Genomic DNA, 21,836 nt, shown 5'->3' with positions numbered 1-21,836 from the left:
AATTGCTCTAACACGTGACATTAGTACTGGGCCAAATCAGCCTGCATAAACTAAACTGTCTATATAATTTGTCAGAGATGAGTTCAGGTGATGAAAGCTGAATGAATATGCTGCAATAAAAATCAAAGAAGAAAACCACCGTTGTCATTTTAATGCACTAGTCAACATAGGGAAGTTAGGAATAGTGAACCTATACCCCAAACTCCCAATCTGATGAGTCTTTACCTTCAGTAATACTGTTAAAATTCCCTTTAAATTAAACCAACTCAAAAGTTGGTTTCTGTCTCTTGACTGGCATTTTAAAGCTATTTAGAAACATAATATTGATTTGGGAAGCTTTATAAAAGATTTGACCACAAAGTACAGTTTTGAATTTGCACATACAGACTGCCAGGCACTGCACAGATTTGCATATTTGCAGGCCAGCAGTACAAAATGAAGGTACCCCTCAGGGCATGGTTTGCCTGACAAATCAGACAGAAAATATGTGCCACAGCTGTCTGAGACATGCCTACAATTTGCTGAAATTGTTATCGACTAGTGTGCAAACCAGGAAATACTTCAGATTGTAAACTCAGAACAAGGGTGGAAAGCACCTCTCTTTCACTTGATGCTGCCAGTTAAGTTCCTGTAACAGTAATTAGTATGATAAGTAAATTAAAACTCTGAGCTTCTGAGAGTAAATGAGAAATCCCAGTAAAATAGGAGTAAGTTTGATGTTGTATTTTAAGGTGATTTTGCTCTCATATGAGTGTGCAATGCAAAGGTGGACTGACTGTGCACTTGACTTACTCCTTGAGGAGGCAACGTGACAAAATCTAGTCCACCTAAACTAGGTATTATATACTGAAGATGGTGGGAAACTTGGCTCATTGAATATCTAGAGCAAAAATGTGTGTGTGGACATACATCTGAAGTTATCAGGTACTTGGTGAAAAACTTGTGTGTATGTGTGTTATTTCAGTGTATACATAGGAATTATAAAGCAAGTTTTTCAAAAAGTTATCTATTATTTAAAGGAACACTGAATTGTATGTACCAAGAGCTAATGACGGCCATCTCATCCAATAAAAAGATGAGCATTGTGACAAATCTTGCCCAAGTTGTTATCTATCCTCAACTTTGTACTTTATTATTTTGTTTCTTCTCATTTCCTAGCAAACTCAAAGTTCAATGTTTAGGCTCCAAAGATTCTCTAAAATGCATAAATAACATGAGCTTTAAGAATGTATTTAAATGCAAATGCATTCACACATATCCTAGGGTAACGTACTTTCACACTGCCTTTCCACTGGCCACATAAATAGATTTCGTGTAGCTAATCTAGAAAACTGGACTTTATAACGTTTTCTGAAAAGGATGCTAATGAGAAGAAATTTTTTTACACCCATATGAGCCAACCTAAAAGTAATTAACTTTAAAATTAAGGCCCAGTATTAGTATGCCTGAATTCACTTGAAAAATACACAAGTGTGATGGCCTAAAAATCAAGTTTTATGAGACCTATTTGTTGTCAGTCACAAAAGCCCTATGTGACTATAACATTTCTCGCTGCTGAATCTCATGTAAAGAAAGCAAAAACGTTGAAGTTGGCTGAAACCTTAAGAAGGAAGTGATGAATTTAGTGTTACCTCATTCACACTTAGATGGGATCTTTCTCATTAGAACTTTTAGTAAACTGTGAATATAAATAACGTAAAATCTGCACAAGTATCAGCTCAGCTGTGCTGAATCTACTGAAGATAGACTTTGAGAACAGAAAGAGAACTATGCTAAGTGACTATATGCCTTGCACGGTGCTTGCAAACCCTTAAAAAAAGTAATGCAGTTTGTTACATTCAGTTGCAAAGACTATGTAACGTAAAATAACAGTGTCGAATATTACCTAGGAAACAAACTTCTGCTGTAAGCGTCTGGGTTTGAGGGAACAGTATCCCACGTAAATAATGACCAGACTCAAACAGGATTACCTTCTGTGACCTAGTAGGCTCACAGTTTTACAAGTCTGTGAAGTTTTTATTATGTTACAGTTAAAAATCAAGTTGAAGTGATAGGAAACATAAGCACAACTGTAACTCTATTTGTTAGATATTATTGTATGATGATAATCAGTGGAAGTTTAAAAGAAAGTATGAGAAAAGATGCCATCAGCTGCCAAAATAGTCCACCAAAAATAATCTGAAAAGTTACAAGTTTTAACATTGAGCTTCAACACTGGATTGTTTCTCTTCTGCAATTCACATGATTTGAAATAAATACATCATGGACTTGCTTTGTCCTCTCATTTTCATCTCTCCTTGGATCCCCACAATATTCAGATGATTTATTCTAGTTGCTTTTAACATGAATAACACCAGTAAAAAGCAGTGTAATAGTACATTATTGCCCTTGCACATTATTGACTGTTTTAACATAAAAATTTATTTTTTCTAATCCTCCAGCCCCCAAAGGGTACGTATTTGTAATATTAGAAGTATGGCATCTTACTCAAAGACTAGCAGTCTTTGAAGACATCTCTAGAAGTCAAAATCAAATCAAATCAACAAATATCCTTTATTATTGCCTGGACCCCTAAACCTATATTAGGAACTTCACAAACTAATCATATTTAATCCCTGCAGAAACACAAAGGTATGGGAATTATTTGCCCCTTTTTATAAATGAGGAAACCGAGGACAAAAAAGGTAAGAGAGCATGCTTAATATGGCATAAATAATAAATATCAGGCTTGGATTCAGCATATTTCCAGTGTCATACAAAGTGGGTGGTTTTGTTTTTTAATGCTAAGAATAACAAAAACATGTGGAGGAAGCAGTGAACTGTCAGGCCCACACACTGAAATAGGGGTCACCAGGATGGAGTTTTCCAAATTTTCTAAATTTAAGAGAATAGTAAATAAATTACAATGACACATGCTTGCCATTCTTTTTGTTCTGTTCTGTTTGTTTTCCTCATCTATCTTTGAAATTCTATCCTTATAAAATGTTCCAGACTGTATTAGCAACAGTTAATTACTAGAAAATACAATATACACACGATAAAAATATAATACTCATCTATCTAATCTGACAAAAATTTCTTGAAAAGGTTTCAATTAAGTTACTCACATACTAGGTAAAAATATTTTATGAGGTAAAAAGTCTTCCTATTCATCTAAACTATTAAACAGGTAACTCAATTCCATCTAAAACTCCTTTAAGTTTGAAAAAAAATTCTGTAGCAATAGTTTCAACCTAAAAACATATCCTCAAATATATACTTTTACAATGTTTACCTTCTCTCTCTTGCTCACATTCATGATACACACACATACGTAGAGATCCAAATATGAATCCTTAAACTGTCCCATTTAATTTCAAATCTTAGTCGCACGTATAAGAATAGTTGTATGTTCATTCAGTGCATCTACTCGCTAAATAAGCAGTTCTGGGCCTCGGCATCCAGGTTGTTTTCTTTAAAAAGAAACTAAAAGTCCCACACTATAAAAGCATGCTCTACTCTAATTCCCTTTTTTCCTGCTAGTACAACTCACAAGCAGATTATCCCTCCCTTCCCCCTTTCCTGCTTGTAAAATCCGAGTTAGACAAACACTGTGTGGCTGAAATGACATATTTGAATGGAATTCAGATCCACCAGTTCCTGTTTATGTTTCTGATTTGAGAATGTTGTCTTCTCATTCACTATACATCAGGAGCACTGCAAGGCCATAAATAGTGTTGGGTTACATGCAGGCAGGACCAATGAGCATTAATCATTACTTTCAGTCAACTGGCAAAAGCAGCAGCTGATGGAACACTACATCCTTCAGCTCTGTATAAATGGACATTCCAGAGAGTTAAGAGCGTGTATGTGCGTGTCTGTGTATGCGTGTGTGTGTTTCCTTTCAGTCTCCATTTTATGAATGAAACTCCAGGCTCTGTAGAGTCCATTCATGTAAGAAAAATGCTTGGACGGCTCTGCCCCTAGGGATCAATCAGTCATGGGTAACACTGATATGATTGGTTTAAGACAGCCTTCAGCCTTCCATTACTGACTTAAAATGCAGTCCCTGTCCATTTGACCTGTGTTAATGCATAAAGAGTAAATCCAGACAGTAGTCTCAATTCTCAAATCAAATCACTAGCCAATGCCACTTACTGTAACTGTAGATTTAAAGCATATTTAAGTATTTCTTTAAAAACGGATATAGTAGACCAGAGTACTGTTTTGGGAGATTTGTTATTTTAACTCAAATATGAATGAGGAAAACCCATAAGAGATATGCTAAGCAATAAAAAGCAAAGTAACATTGTGAGGCTACTCTATGACCTCTATTATAATAACAAAATCAATTAGGAAGATATCACCATCACTTTTCGCAATTGAAGCACCTAAAAACCAGAGATAAAGTGATCTACTAGTCCACAGATCACTGGCTGAGTCAGAGAAAATTACCTTTGGATGTTAAAGAGAAATAGATAAGATGTTAACATTTTCTGAAGATCAATAGCTCATTTCTTTAAATTCCTAAGTGATTCTCCACTTGAATTTCTTAAAGCAATAGTTTTCAAAGTTAAGAGGGAAAAAAATGATCTGCAAAAAAAAATAATCTAAAAAAAAAATAGTTCAGGAGAAAATGTGATCACAAGCAAATGATGCTCAGTGATGGAACTGGGCCCAAGACTTAACCTTTGGGACTGTTAATATCAGGTACAAAAAACCAAAGTTGATAGAACCATAATTGTCACTGCACTGGATGGAAATTACTAAAGATGGTAATGCTTGAAAATATCTGACGTTTTTAGGAGGAAAACTATTGATGAGTAATTATGGGAATGATTTGTGAAAAGTCAGTTTTATACCAAACACCACTACACAGACAACAGGTTTTATCAGCCATCCGTAACTTGGTCCTTGACTCCACAGAGGACAGAACACCTCTCTCTTCCAGCGACCTGAGGCCATCTGGCAACACAGTTGCAGTCAACAGTCCCTGTATATATATCTCTAAATAGTTTCTTGTGGGAACTTTACCATACCTGTAGAAGGCATGAGGAGAAACAGGAGAATCTGGTCTCATGTTTTTAACCTGTGAAGGACTGCCTACCAAAGTGTTATGACAATTTAATATTAATCTTTATAAATTTCTAATATCTGACAAATAATGTAAAGATCAATAAAGTTACCACCATATTTTGGAATTCAAATTGAAACACAACCCAGCCAGGTGAGAAGATAAGGAATCCTACAATCTACAATCCAAAGAAAATATAGAACAGCAAGATCACCAAAAAGTGAATATATACCGGATTACTAATTTTTAAATTAACATTCTTTTTTCAAGCCTTTAAAAAAATTGAGTTATTCTTTTGGAGTTACTTTTTAAAGTGGTTCAAAGATATGCAAATAAAAATGCTGAAATGAATGTTTTCAAATATAGTATTTTCCTAATTTTAAAAATTAGAAATATAATTATTGAGTACAGCGCTTTCCTTCCACTTTGGAAATGAAGAAGCCTGCTATTTTATGGCAGGCCTGGATGTTCAAAGTATCAGTAGCCTTTACTTCCACTCCCTGTGTTCTATCCTACCTTAATTAGCATTTTCAACAGTTTCCTTTTATAATCACTGCATTCCTTGCATTTCTTGAACATTATTTTTGGTTGTTTACTCATGTGTCACTCAATTGTTAATAAGAGATGTAAAGAAATGTACTAGAATATATATATGAGGTCAATTTCCCCAAAATGTGTGTCTCCTTTTGTAAATAAATAATAAATCATTTTTAAAAATAATATACACCGGTGACAGAATTACTGAGATTATTACTATAGTAATCGCAGTAAAAGTCATTATAATAGTTTAGAGATAAACTACTAGGTGATTTTAGCCTTCTGAAATTTTTTTTTTTTAATTTCAGTGCAAGTTAAGCCAGTTGGTTGAGGCCCTAACAAATAAATCATCTCCAAACACATAAAACATTATTTTTATTTCTATTTCTATGTGGCCGCAGAAACTAACTATGTTTTCCGTTATCCACCCATTTCATCCTATAACTCAACTTCAAACCATATTATAAACTGGACAAGAGGAAGCCCACGCAATGCTTGCAAGGAGCAGCATGGGAATTACTTCACTACTTTCCTATGATTTTGTTAAGATCAGTACCCACCAACACCGAAAAAATAAAACAGGAATACAGTTATAACATAAAAATCTTCCTCTCTTGCCATTTCAGAGAGCCAAGAGCATTTAACTACCCTTGAATGAAGTCCAGCATGGGTCTAAGTGAGTCCAGATATATTTGTCGGCTCTGACAAAAAGAAGTTAAACAGATTCCAAGTTTTAAAACTTTTAACATGAGGTAAATTTTTTTTTCAGTATTTATCTCATCATTTCTCTGACTACCTGTAATTTTTCTACATGTTAATAAGGAGAATCATTCTGTAAATTTAAAGGTTTGTCTATTGGCCATCAATATCCTAAGGTGATTAAGAAGTATATGGGGAACTTAAGAGAAGTCAAGGGTGAAGAATGAATGGACTTAAAAATAGTGGATGGAGAAAGTCCATCTTATTCTTCCAAATGTCAGCTCTCCTTATATGTTTTTATATACTGCAGTCCTTCATAAGCTTCCTGTTGAAAACTGGGCTCAGCTGACAGAAGTTTGAAAATGACTGTTCTAGTTATATTTTAAGCCATCAAGCTATCAAGATTTTAATGAAGAAAGAGTGAAGTCCAGTAAGAAGGTTTAAACTCAAAGTTCATATAATCAAAGAATTTTAGAGCTGGATGGGCTGTTAATTTGCTACTTTTCCTTCTAATTATTATTTAGTGTTTCCCAGAAGAACTATTAGAAAAAGTCACTTTGTTGACATTTTCTACTCTTGACAATGCTTATGGTATTATATATTTTAAAAGGAAATAAAATGCATTTATTTTTAAAATAATTAGAATAGAATTTGGGACCATCTAATGTGAAATGTAAAGCACACCTTAGCTCTTAATGTAAATGTTTTTATTGCCCTGCATCATGCAGAGTTTTTTAAACCTCAGAAAAATACTTAGTCCACAAATCAGAGAAAAGTGTCAATAATATATATAATAAATTGTCGATTAAAGTACTTTATTTTGGACAATCGTATAGAGAGACTGTGAACTGTGCACTAAACTAAGAAAACCTATTTCTAGATTTGGCTGCTTCACAAAATCTCTGCGAAACTGATAGTACGTTAACTTGGAAGACCTTGGACATTTTGTCCACACAACTGGGACATGGAGAAGAAATATGAACCAGGTGCTCTCCAAGAGCTTTCATGAGCTTAAAGGTTCTATGAAACAACTTTTTGTGCCAATTTCCCAATTTAAAATAGTGCTAACAGCACTGCCACCATGTAATTGTGACATGCCTCCACAATAAAAGAAGGCCTCATCAGTACCAGCGGGAGTGGCCCCAAAAACATCCTTAAAGAATGCAAACACATGTTCTGCAGGCCTACTACTTCTACTTCCTCCTCTCCCAAAGCTCAAGGTACTCACCTTCCCCATTTTACTTATTTCAGTAACCTTCTTCAAGGTCCTGAAAGTTCTTTTCCCCTCTGCAAGCCCAGCTCTTCAATTAAACTGCTCCTCCACAGGTACCCAGGTACCTTTACAACTTATTAGAGTAACAGGATAGGCCCTGAGGGCCAGAAGCACCTTCTTAATGTATTATCCCTTCAGTCACTCCTAGGCTAAGGTTTTTAATATACCCTAAAGAGCAAAGGAACACATCACCAATTGTAGGACTGCAGACCCTGAGTGGGGAATAGCCTGAAGCTCACCAAGTAGCATATGAATTTCCTCCAACCTCCCAGGCAGTCCTGGATGCAACAGAAAGGCGGTTGGGTTTGCCCCATGTGAGGCTATAGTATCATCCTTTCCTCAGCATTCTTTTTACCTACAGGACTGATGTGATTAATCTGGACACTTATTCTTCAACTCCAAATGAGTTGATATTTTAAAATATAATATTTACTCTGATTAGGAAAGTGGTACATAAGCATTGTTAAACTACAAAGCATTTTATGACAAAATTGAAATTGCCTATAACATCACCACCCACATATAACTGCAGTATTTCTGTAACTGGATCTTATTTTGCATGAGTCATGTTTTACATACATACATACATATATATGTGTATATGTATATATATATATATATTTTTTTACTCAATAGACACATTTCATTAAATATTTTTTAAAACCCTGAATTCTAATGGTGTATAATACTTCATAGCTTAGTTTACTATTCAATTATTATATATTTATACTTCCCTCTCTCTCTCATTCATCAGGCATCTCTCATTCGTTAAGATAATTTCCCTGAGAGTGAAGTTAGTTAATCAAAATGTATGATCATTGTGTGCTGATATTTTCTTGAGTCAAACTGTACTTTCATGAATTCACCACCCCCTAAAAATACTACATAAGCTATAAGAAAAAGACCAATCAACTAACATATACAACTCTAACAAAATACTGCAATGAATATCTAAAATATTTGCCTCATTGGGCATTCTGAACCTGCAAAACCTCATATGTGAGCAAGAAAATGGGGAAATAACCATGACCCCATGGCCATGGGCCATTGCATAACGCAGTCCAAAATGACTGCATTTTCCATCTTTTTTATGTAGCCACTTGGCCATAGGGGCAAGACAGAGAAAATCATCTTAGATTCAGGGAAAACCAACCACCAGCACCACCAACAAAAAACTGTGTTTGGCTTTGTGCAGTAGTTTAGGCTTGAGAAGGAAAACAACAGGAATGATTGGACTGTTTGGAACTTTGTCATAACATAATCATGATCACACTATACTGGTTCACCAAATTAACCCTAAATATGATTTTCATAATCTCCTCTGTGTCTTCTGATCCAATTTTTTTTCTCTTCTCCCGAATAAAAATCTCTACTCTACTAACATAATATTTTCCTTTTTTTTTAGCTTAAATACTCAGCAGTTGAAATTGCATTCCTGTAATTATAATTATAACTAACAGACCTTCCATTTCCCATGTCATAATTAATGTCAGGCTTTATTAGAGCATAATCATGCTGCCTTTTCACTTACAAAGCTGCTTTTATTTTCACAACATTTATGTTATACTGAATTAAGCAATAAAGATTTCTAGAACCCTTCTGAAAGGACAACCTTTGGATCAAAGATGCTCAGTAAACTGACTATAAAACATATTTTGCATTGTTTTTAAATCACATAAAATATTTTCTAATGTGTTATTTGTTCAATGTCAGTAAATGAACCAAGAAATCAATGATTCAGTAATAAATACCTTAGATTTCTTTAAAATGTTATTTAAAGTGCTCTCAACAAGGATAAATGAATTAATAACAAAATATCTGGAGATTATACTTGTTGACGGCAGTGTATGACACAGACATGTCAGCTTAACTGCAGCAATTTGGTGGCTAGTAAAATACATTTTGATACTCACAGATTAATTTTTCATAGGCCCTGGTTACATACACTATTACTACAGTCCTTTTAGACCACATCCAAAAGATACAACTTTACTATTTAACTCCTCAACCAGAACAGAACTGTGTCCTATTGGCACTATTGAAATTAGAATTCAAAGGTGTTATGCATCTTTCGCAATCTGAAATATAATTTGGAGAAGAGAAAGTCACATAAATTAAAAGCTCTCAAATGCTAAACAGGTATTCTAAAGTTATTTGCGGGGTATATGGTACACTTACAAAAGAGGTGCCATGTCTTTACAACAGGACACTGGACTGTTATGGACTGAATTGATTGTGTCCCACAAAATGCACTGTTGAAACTCTAATGCCAATGTGATGGTATTTGGAGGTGGGACATGAGAGAGATCATTAGGGTTAGATGAGGTCATGAGGATGGGGCCCCAATGGTGGGATTAGTGTCCTCGTAAGTAGAAGAGAGGCCAGAGGTAGCTCACTCTCTCTCAGACACGAGGACACAGTGAGTAAGAAAGTGGCCCTCTTCAAGCCAGGAAGAAGGCCCTCACTAGGAACTGAGTCTGCTGGCATCTTATCTTGGACTTACTTCCCAGCCTGCAGAACTGTGAGAAATAAATATCTGCTGTTTAAGCTTCCAATCAGTGGTATTTTATTACAGCAACCTGAGATAAGACTTGGACTATGCTTTTTAGGTTTTAAGTGACTGAATCTGTGCTGTTGAGGGTCAGACAGTGACTGACTCTGAAGTTCATATTATACATGGCCCACAAACAATGTAATTAAATCTTACAGCATGAGCTCCTATATTTTTGCCTTCCTTAGATTATTTAAATCTTTCTTGTTTGGGTCACATCTTCTCAAGAAAAGTTATACATCCTCAAACCAATGTTAACATACACTTTTATATATAATATAAATATGAGAATTTTTAATAACTAATATATATAAAACATATGTAACAAATATATACATGCACAGAACAAATCACAAAACAATTTCAGCTAATCTTGTAGTTAAAATATTAAAAAAACATTTCTAGAATATGTGAACTTTTTAAACGTGATGTCCTTTAAGTCATTTTAAACCAATTATTTGGGCTATTTTCTACGATTCCCTGTAAAGTTTCTTGAAAGCATGGTGAATTTTAAAAGCAAAATGTGGTTTTGTGAATAAGAATAACATCAGTTAACAGAATTTGAGATTTACAGAGAAAAACAAACACTATCTATAAAAATGCCCACTGTACTATAGGATTCTTAATTATGGATGTATATTATGGACAAGTATAGAAGATTCTAAACTGAAACTACTACAGTAGAGTTTAGGATAGTTTCCAAATTACAGAGCCTGAGGCAGGAACTCAAATAAAGGCCATCATACCGTATGTTTAAATTTTTGAAATTATAAGCCAGTCAACAAACTGATAAATATGTTCTCTCCTCCCATTCCTTGGAAATATACTATCATAACCTGGAAGACCAGGTCAAAAATCTAGAATTTGAGAAAATCTCTAAGATTAACACAGGAACAGGAGGGTGTGGAGATAGCTTCCAGTCTTCAGACCCCAACCCACTCCTCTTCCTACCTCTCTTCCTGTCGTTGAGCACACAACCCCACACTGTGCCACACCACAGGGTCTTGTCTGCAAGCATGTGGGCACGTCCAAGCTCCGTTCTCATTCCCGCAAACAGCTGCCCTATGGCCACGTCCTTGGGCTTAGGGGTACACACAGGAGCAGTCTGCTCTGTCTTAAGAAAACTGGGCCTGGGATGAACCTGCTCAGGCCCTAGAAACGAACTCGGGACATGCTGGGGATTCATGGTTCCTGGGTAGCTGGTGTACTTTCTGGAAGTGGAGGTATGGGCTCTGAATGGGCAATTCCTTAGTCTTTTGACCTTCTTCCCCAACGACGAAAGGTGGACAGAGGGACCTTATCTGTTGCAGGGCTCCCTTTTGCAGAGCTTTAAGGGAAGCTCATAATAAAGCTGGTAATTTTAGGCAAGTTGGAAACTAAGACCTAGAGACAATTTTATTTCTTAAGTAGAACTGACAGAAAAACATAGAGAAGCAATAGTTTGTTCATAAAGTATAATTTTGCAGGCAAACAAAAGGAAATTACATTGTTTTCAAATACTGCCAAGCCTACAACCATCTACTGACCACAGTGACAATAATGATATTTTACAGGTATATAGCATTCTTCTTGTAAGCATTAGCTTTCACAGTTTTTTTTTGAAATTCCTGAGATGTCTGAAAAGCAGTTGTCCCGACTTTGAGATTATAACAGGAGTCACTGAGCACTGATGAGGTAACTTTTCTAAGTCTTAAGCTCAAATATGGCAAAGGTGGTGGTGACATTTGGAATAGATTTAAGTGCTCCTTACTTTCAGGGAACTCCCTTCTCCATCTTGATACAATATTTTGTAAAGCCTTTATGGCTCAGTGAGACTAATGCTAAGCTCTATGAATAAACCATAAATCTGTATTTTTGCTATTCCTCTCCTAATACGTAAGAATCCTTACTTCTGGACCCTTGGAACATTGCCACCAATAAAGGAAACAAACAAACAGTTATAAGTGGTAAGTGACTCGGTACAGAAGAATATTACTTTCTATAAACATTGTTATTAAATAGTGCTACAGTAGCAAAATGGAAAGAGAGCCCAGAATCAAGAAAATAATTACAATGTTACTCCCTTGGGCTAAGAATGTGCCTAATTTTACAAATTACACTTTTCTTTGGACTGATTTCAATCCCAGACACTTTTAGCCACCAGCTCATGCCAAAATGGTCTGATGATCCAACCCTTCACATACAGACAAAATTCAGAGACAGAATAAAATTGTAAAGATTCCACAAAAAAAATGGTCAGGCACTCCCCCACACCCCCCACAACAACCCCACTATGACATCAACTCTAATTGAAGTGAGAAGCAAGTGAAACAATGTTTTAAATGTAACTTAAAGCATGGGCCTACCTGAATCATATGCAAAATCTCTGGGTTCCTGTTTAATCATCAGAGGAGGAGGGAAGCTTTGGCTGGCCGTACCACCAACCATGGTGCTGTGTTCATACACTGGGTCGTGGTACTCCTGCTTAAAGCCTTGAGGTGGGAAAGGGATGTTTGGCTCAGACATCTGCCGTTGGTACATAGGACGTCCTTCCCTTGGCATTGTTGGCAGAGGAGGAAATGAATTACAGGGTTCAGAAAGCTGGCGGCGAAATCTGGGAAATAAGAGAGCATGTTTCACATAAAATGGTAACAAGGAATACTACTTAAAATACTTGTATGATTTTTAACTGCTTAGTTAATGAACATGATACCAACTGACCCGAAGTGTGAATCTTTGACTAGATTTCTCCTTCCTGGGTCAGCACTGTGCTTTTTAACCATAATATGACTTGTATTCCCCTTCTGATTAGTCCGATGCAGCACATTTCGGTATGTTACAGTAAGTTAAATGTGTGCTTTGTGTAGGGATAGAAAAGTCTACTATTGTGAGGAAATAAATACAGGCCATAACAGTTAAAATGTCCAATTCTAAATCAACTGGATTATTTACAAAGTTTCCACATTAACAGAGTCTCAAGTAATTATAAAGAAAAACAGGAGAAAGAAAAATAATTTGATTTCAAACTACATACATCGTTTTTTTAATTCTGTGCTAAACTAATCAACAAACAATAAAAAAAAAATCAACCAAATAAAAACCTACTTGTTGCTTTTCTTTCTCTTACCATCAGTTACTGAGGAAGCAAGAGAGGAATGACTCTCTTCTCAGAACACAAATCTTCAACAACGTCCTGAATAACATTACATTCTAGTAAGAAATAGAACTGGGAAATATGATAAAGACTGAAATGCAAGCTGTTTTTTTAAAAAGACCACCTCTTTACTGTCAACAATGACACAGAACATACTGGCTTCCAATGGCTTCAAAGAAAATATAAGGTTGGTAATAATAAGCATAAAACATACAGCAGACGTCCAAAGACAGAAATAACATGTACGCCACACAGATTCAGGAGAGGCCAGGCTGTCGGAGCATGGGGAAGTTCCAAAGCCTTAGCAGGAGGCTGAAAGTAGGCCTCTAAACTCCTTCTTTTTGGCTATACTATGCAGATATGGCTAATGATATAATTGTTCAGTTGTGTTTCTCATCCATATCATTGACCCACCACAAAGATGTGGATTAATAGTGTTTTAAAATTATTTTTAAAATACTCCAAGAGTGCTTAAAAATAACCTATCCAACATTTCTATGAGCAAATATAAGCCTATTAATGCCCCCAATGCTAAAATCATTCCTGAGACTTTAATTTGGAAAGTTAAGATTTAATTTTGGTAATGCCACACAAAAATAAGCTGAAAGCTAAAGAACAGCAAAGCAATTGCTTTACTATTTCCATGAACACCCCACCCTGTGATTTAACTCTAGGCTCACCGGCTGCCATGGAAAGCACTGAAATTCCACCTACACCTGCAGAAAATAAACTTAGAAACTTGGATATTGCGAAACAGTTAGGCTGACTGGGACTGCATTCATTTCCCTTCTCTTGCTTATTTCATTAGCCAAAAAAAGAAACACAAATTATCATTAAGACCTGTCAAGGAGTGAATCAGAAAATTGTAACTTGAAGTTAAAATAAGAAACCAGCCCACTTGTGAAGCCTTAAAGGAAGTTGATAATACTTATACTAAAAGCTTCGTAAGGAGTCAAGCCATTTGTTTTTACAACTCAAGCTGATTCTAGTTGGTACTTGCTGAGAACCACATATATATCAAACTCACATACTTCATACGCAGCTACAAGTGTATGGTGCTGTTCGTATGAACCCCTGACCAATGGTAAAGGGAAAGTGACTCAAGTAGCTTCGGGAAGAGTTCATGGGTAAGGAGAGGAGGCTGATGAACTCTTGGATAAAGAGCAGCAGCGTACAAGTGGTGGGAAACACTGAGGAGAGGAGAGGAGGGATGGCTCCTGCACAGTGAGTTCAGGAGTGGTGCCAAGGGGCTGGCCCGAGGAGCAGAGTGAGCCTGAGGAAAGCAAGCAGGGTGCAGCCTGGTTGGCACTGAAGCATTCCCAGAGTGAGGTGGGGTGCCCGGGCTGGAGGGGGCTATTTGGGGAAAGGATCTGTTCCCAGAGCAAATTTGCCTTTTATAACTGATGGACTGTCGTTTGTTAGCTAGAGCTCTCCAAGAAATCCTCCTCGGAAACATACGGCTTCAGAGATTTTCCTGGGATTGGCCAGCTGGTACTGTCCTCCAAACTCAGTGGGGGGCAGTGGGAAAAGACCCTGAGCTTCCCTGCTCTAGTTCCGGGCCGGCTGTTCTCAGTCTCAAATGCCTGACTTCAAGTAGAGAAATCAAAATGGATTTGGCTAAAGCCTTTCAAGTTAGGTCACCTAAACATAGGTGTACTGCTTGTCCAGCAGGCACCTTCCATAAGAAATAACTATTTCACATGAAGACCAAGCTACATACTCTGTAATTCTGACCCTATTTAAAGTGTGAAAGACTCCGGTCTCAGGAATTCTGGGAAGTCACAGAAGTGGACAAAAAACTCGCTTTTCTCATTCGAACCCTTTTTCCCTTTTAGTCCAGCATAATGTGCATCTGTTTAATGGCCCACCCTGCAAAAAGATTTCTTTCATGTGTATTTACAAAACTGTTTACACAGATGCACATACCATTACACTTTGACAAGGTCTCCAGTCTACGGGGTGAGAAGGGGAAGGAAACAGAAGCATTTCATGACTAAAGCACAAGAGGGCTTAGGAATAGAAACAAAGGGAGGAAAGACACGGCTTAGTTTCACATTATAAAGAATACTTTTGTCTTGTCCCTTCATAGCAATAGAGATTTGGTGAATTTGAGCCCCACTAAATAACCTATAAAAACCAGAATCGAGTAGTCCCTTATTTTCAGAAAACTGCCAGTTTGCACTAGCTCACTGTTAGATTTTCAGGAATTTTGTGAGCCAGTTATTAAACACAGCCATTATTAAGAATTAAAATTATCTAAGTCTATAATTAAAAAAATTTTTATTTTAAAAGCAAAGGTAATTAATAAATACTCAAAACTCATCACTTCCTACTACTAATTATGCTCTTGAGGTTTTGTCCAGTGTATCTACATGGTAGAAATATGACATAAAAGTGTGCTACTGGACATTTCTTTCCAATTCCACATTCAGGGCTGTCACACTGATAGCTTGGGGGAATAGTTACATCACAAACTGATCTCATCTGGTGCGAATCAGGTCTTTTGGTTTATCTGACCATAGAGCCTGCTGTTAAACATTTCCTAGCATACTACTGGTTCTATGTGAGCACAAGGTAGAAATCAAGAAAGGATGCTGTACATAATCAACCCATGTTTTAAGTAAGACCTCTAAAGGCCCTCCAATATTTTATTTGAATGTGAACATATCCATCTCTAGAAGTCAAGAATTAGCCACCACAGCATTCTCCCTAGCTCCACACTCCAGTTCTTGCCTTGCTCCTTTGTAAATAATACTAATTCAGTCTCTACCTCCTGAACTTTATATTCTCAGTGTTCAGGGTCATGCATTTATTGACATTAAATATTCATCACTGGGAAAGGATGGAAAATAGTTTTAATCAAGTAAGTTTTATTCTGCAGAACTGTACAGCCAAACCATTCAATTTAAGGTAAAGAACCTAATTCCATAAGCCACCTACTAAAATTGGTCTCCTAACTTCATAGAACAAGTACACACATATGCTCATAAAAATGGGATGGTCTGATTTAAAGTTAAAGTGAAGCAATTTAATTCAAGCAAAGCAAAAGGGAAGTGTTCAAATGTCAGTATATAGGTTAATTTTCCATTTTAGCAACCAATTTAAATGTTTAGAAAAGGAAAGTTTATAAATGACCTTCACAAATTATTAGAGCAAGCTTTAGATAAATATTTTGCACAGATGTGCAAAATTAATATGCTCACCTTAAATCCACTATAAGTATTAGATAGTGGTAATTTCTTCCAAGAATTCTAAAAAGTGTTTTAAGAAGTGGTATTTGCAGCTTACCTGTGGTCCATGGGGTAGCTGCTGTCTTGTATGGACTGCGATGGAGGGAGGTGAGCTGGGAAGGCGCGATCAGGTTTCGGAGTGTGAGTTGAGTTTGGAGATGCATGATGTAGTGGGGACACTGGAGTGCTGGATGGTGTTGGGGGGTTGGAGGGCCTCATTCCCACTTGTGGCTTCTGATCATAGGCACTACCCAAGGGACAAAGTAAAGAGAATATTCTGGAGCCATTAAATTTTTTTTTTTTTGCAACCCAAGAGAAGAAAACACAGTTTAGGCTTTCACTATAACTAGGTTAGAATTTTATGTTTCTTGGTTTTTGTAATTCTAGAACATGAAATCGTCAAAAATAATCACACACTTAAACAGAAAATAGGAAAATTAATACATAACTTGGTAACAGCATAAAATATTTCTAATGCATATACAAATAACTTAGCATAAGGAAAATCACTGTCTATGAGAACAGAGGCATTATTTCCATCTATTCTTGATATGACTCCTTGAGCAAGTTTTATAGATATCTTCTAAATCATTAAAAATTACTGATTATTATAATTCTTCCATATTGTGTAAGATTTTAGAACAAGGCCCCACATCAGTTATTAATAAAATGGAGACCATACCTGGCTTAACATTTTTTGTTGTAGAATTTTAAGGAGACAACGATTTTGCCTTTTTTTCATTTTCTTATCTAAAAGAAATGATGCCTGGAACTAGCCACCTCACATGGTACATTAAGGATTAATGAGACAAATGAAAATGTTTCTGATATATTTGAGCTTACTTGGAGTTTAAGAGGTACAAAATGATGTTATCTACATTATGATTTTAAGTTGTTTTCCTTTGTATAGCTCTCAGGAGTGTGAGTTAACTAACTTTTTAACCTAAAATGTATTGAAAACAAATTTTACTGGTTATTGGTTAAAATACTCTATTTTCTTTCATAATTAAAAAAAATCACCAATACATTTTTTCTTTAAAAAAGGAATGTTCTTTTTGAATTGAGCTACATAATGATTTATTCTGTTGCTCCATCTATACTATATATATGTCCAACTGCAAAAGTACTTTTACAGAAGTGAACAAGTAGGGGTTGTGCAGTCTACTCTTGCTTTAAAGCGAAGCCAGTAGTAGTCATTTTATGTTTGGTTTTATCTATTTCCTTTACTAATATTCCTGAATGAGTGCCCACTTTTTTTTTTAAATGGTTCACCTGTTTCACTTTCATGTAAAAAGAAAAAAATGACACATTTGCTGCCCTAGGATATTACTTTTTCCCCCCATGGAATGCTGGATGGAGTTATATTATTAGTGTAGAAATGGAAGTACCGGAATTTAATCTATATCTCACTGTGGGAATTACTTTTCTCTAAGAATCTTGAAATATTGAGACAATTCCTCTACTATTAGTTTATGAATGTCAGATATGTCATATAAAGCAGTAGTTATTTCACAGTCACACTACTGATCAATGCTGAAATTCAATGACAATTCTATTAGTTCATTAATTAAAAATTCCTCAATATGTTAAACAATTATTTGTGAATGCAAAGTACTCTTGAAGAGAAAATGCAAAAATTACACTCAGAGTGGACAATTGACCAATATTGTTTTATCTGATCTCAGTATTGCTTGAATAGCTTCTACAAGAAATCTTTTCCATAAAAGCTTTGCAGTTTCAGTTGAGTTGGCTCTTAATTTCTCTAAGATAATCAGCTGCCATGGAGACTGTACTATCTAAGTTTCTTGAACTTTATATATCTTGGATATTAGAGCATATATGTAGCAAACACATGAGAATATAGAAGACCTCTTTGGATCATAATGTATTATTAACCTGAGTTGATGTAATTTATAAAACTGCAAATATGTATAATCATTTTTATGTTTCCAAATGAACCTTTAAGAACTAAGTTTCTATTATAATTGAAAATAACAGTATTCAGTATACAGAGCCAACTTTTTCCTTATGCAATTACAGGCCAATATGAAAAGTAAGAGAATGCAATTTACTGTGAAGGGTTTTTAATGAACATATATGTTATCAAATTTTCTAAGCAATGAGTAAGGTGCTTTCACTGCTCCACCCTTTATTATCACCAGAAGGAACAACTGGCTTTTTAATAGATAATAGCCTCTGCTAAGCCTTATAAAATTCTAACTTTATTGCAACTGTCTGTGAATGCATCTTATAGATCATCTGCAAAGCCTGTCAGATAACTAATGTACTGCTTAGACCTGCCAAATGTTTCATTTTTTTCCCACACACCATCTAGAGTGCATAATGCATTCATTCTAATGAGAAACTTCAATAGCTGCTCAAGCCAACTAAGACCCTCTTTTCAAACCTAGGATGCATCACTACATTGAAAAGTAATTTTGATACTACATAGAAAAGCAACTAATGATCTGGATGAAAATTATTGCTTTACAATGATTCTAAAAGTGTGGGATTAGATGGTAAATGGTTCTTCAAAGTTCTGCTAAACACATTACCTAATTAGCTTGTTATATGCTGAAGATGTAACTCTCACAAAATATGACTTGAGATTTTATTTATTCCGGATTTTTTGTTTCAGTAAGAACCACCATCCTCCACATATACACTTGATTGTTTTACCTGACATTGTAGAGGCACTTTTCTCCATAGCTGAATTTAAAGGGCTGTTCCTGACTGCAGGCAGAGCTGAGTTCTGAACACGGACTGTGGGGTTCTTTCTTGATTTTCAGTGGTAGGCCATGAAAAGCCACTAGAAAACAAAACAAAAATACCCACAAAAATGAAATGCACTTAGGAATTAAGTAATTTAACCTTTTCTATATCTCTTGGTTAAAATGTCATTAGCATTTCATATTAACTTTAACTTACATGTATATAAAAAAATCACATTTGACAAGTTTCATGGGAGATTCTGGAGAATCTCTGTTTACTATACCTTTTCTGCTTTTATTGTGCAACAAAATGCATGCTGGAGCTCTCTCATTACTTAAAGTGAATCATTTGTCCTTTGCTTCATTGATATTAATAATAGATGCTCAATTTTTCAGAAATTAAATTTTGAAAACATTTCAGAAAGATTTCCAATGATAAAGCAGAAAAAGTACAACAGATTATCCAAGAATTAACTGAATAATAGAACATAATTTTAAGTATTCTTGAAAGCAAAATATCTCAAATTCACCTATGTTAATGGTCTAATGGAATGACAACTGGACTAAGAGAAAGAAAAATCCATGTGCAGATCCAGTGGTAACTGATGATAATTTGGGCAAAAACAATCTCTTTGAGGCCAACACTCATTTATAAAAGAGAGATAAAAGTACCTATCTACTTACCTACTACTTGTGAAGATGAAATATAAAAAATAATTGAACATTATTTGTCACATGTAGTCTACCACAAAACATTTTATATAAAATAATGTTTTCTTTTCTTTCATGACTAATGTATGGTTATACATATATTCATTAATATGTAATATAATATAAGAATCATATAAAATATGAAGGCTAAGAGGAATATGTATATTTTGGGGGGAATCATAGGTTTAAAATCACTAAATAACTAATGCTATTTACTTTTTATTCCTCCATATGAAATTTTAAAAAGTACCTATTAGAGATACTATTACAATAATTGAAATCTTAGGATAAATAGAAAATTTTGTAAAAGGGATTAAGTAGACATGATAATAGATTTTATTTTCATGTGCAATCTGCATAAGTATGACTAATCAAGGGATAAACACAAAAAGGTCATTTTGGAGATTTATTCTAGCTAATATAAAAAATGGAATTAAAACACAAGATATTAAGACCGTTTTCTATAAAAGACAGTATGAAAAAGAAACTTCGTTGTTTATGATAACATTCAATCTTGATCATGACATTAGAGCATTATAAACTTGTACTAGTTTGAATATCAAATATAATTTTCAAACAATTTGATATCGAGAACTACCAAGCTACAGGAGATTAATAAATGCTATTTGTTTGTATAAGCTCATAATTTTCTTTTCTTTTTTTTATTTTTTTCATTTTTATAAGCTCATAATTTTGACAGAAATGTTCAATGGTACTCAAGAGCCATTTGAAACATCATAAAAAACCTACTTGCCAAACAAACAAATAAATTTCAGCTAAATTACTTGTCTAAGGAAAATGATAAATAATAACAACTTCATTGGGTAGTCTGTTTCAAAGTATTTTCTTGTGGTATTATGTGTTTAATATATCTATTAGAAGTAAAGGGTAGAGGAATAGAAACAAAAGAAAAATTACATGTGTATTCATATGCCTGGGGTACTCATGTTCATTAACTTTACCAAGTAAAAAAGTAACAATTTACTAACCATTTAGACAGAAGATATTTAAAAACCCCCAAGAATCAATTATAATATAAGGGCTTATTAGGATTCTGATTTGAACAAACTATAAGAGGAAAACTTTGTGCCAAAGAAGACATTTGAATATGGATTAGGTATTAGATATTTAAATTCTTGTTCATTTTGGGGGATTGTGAAAAAGGAGTGGCAGTTGTACAAATATAAAAAGTTTAAGGTTAGATATTCATAAAGTATTTACAGAAAATAGTAAAATGTCTGGGGTTGTCTTTAAAATAGTCTAGAAAAAAAATGATGATTGGGAGATGAATCAAATTAGAAAAGTGTCGATACATGTTAATAGCTGATGATGGGTATAAGGGAGTTCACTATTTTCTTTACTTTTAGCTAAATCCTAAATTTTCATGATGGAAAGTTTTTAGTTGTAAAAAAAAGATAAATATTTAAAGTATTTAAAGTAAAATTGTGTAAGAAAATGCTCTCCCTGTGTGTGTATGTTGGTGTGTGCACTACTTCTTAGAATGACAAGTATTGTATTATACAATCATTAACCCATACACGTGTTGCTGTCTTAATAGTTTTCAACTATTCATTATTTCTTTGAACATATACAGCAAAGTGTATATACCCAAGCTTCACACTTAGGATTAAGTATTGGATTTTATAGTTTCCTAAGGAAAAGCAGTAGCAACATTTAAGGAACTCAATTTGTCATTCAAAGAAGTAACAAATCATTGTACATGAGAGAGCAGATCTAATTTATATGAATAAAAACTGGTAAGACCTCAACAGTTAATAAATGTGCCGTATGATGCAAAGTTTATCACAGTTATAAAAATATCAGGTATATCAGAGAAGACTATATGTTGATTTATTACTATATTACTACAATATTACTGTATTTTAAAAGCCATTGGATCATGAGGTAGGATAAGATTCGTGAACAGGACACAGAAAG

At 34.9% G+C, this 21,836-nt stretch overlaps 1 protein-coding gene across 6 annotated transcripts in view; it reads right to left on the bottom strand.

Moving 5' to 3' along the window:
* Positions 1-21,836, bottom strand: part of ETV1 (ETS variant transcription factor 1) — an 87,228-nt gene that overhangs the window by 21,704 nt on the left and 43,688 nt on the right. For all 6 annotated transcript variants that reach the window (XM_073238764.1, XM_073238765.1, XM_017654484.3 and 3 more), the window contains 3 exons: positions 19,156-19,285; positions 16,535-16,723; positions 12,459-12,706 (listed from right to left, as the gene is read on the bottom strand). In XM_073238764.1, coding sequence (XP_073094865.1) covers positions 12,459-12,706; positions 16,535-16,723; positions 19,156-19,285 — 567 coding nt within the window. The remainder of the gene's footprint in view (positions 1-12,458; positions 12,707-16,534; positions 16,724-19,155; positions 19,286-21,836) is intronic.

Source organism: Manis javanica, chromosome 6, assembly GCF_040802235.1.
Source record: "Manis javanica isolate MJ-LG chromosome 6, MJ_LKY, whole genome shotgun sequence".
Taxonomy (NCBI): domain Eukaryota; kingdom Metazoa; phylum Chordata; class Mammalia; order Pholidota; family Manidae; genus Manis; species Manis javanica.
Note: the sequence above shows the minus strand (reverse complement) of the source record. Positions and strands in the feature narration are given on the sequence as shown.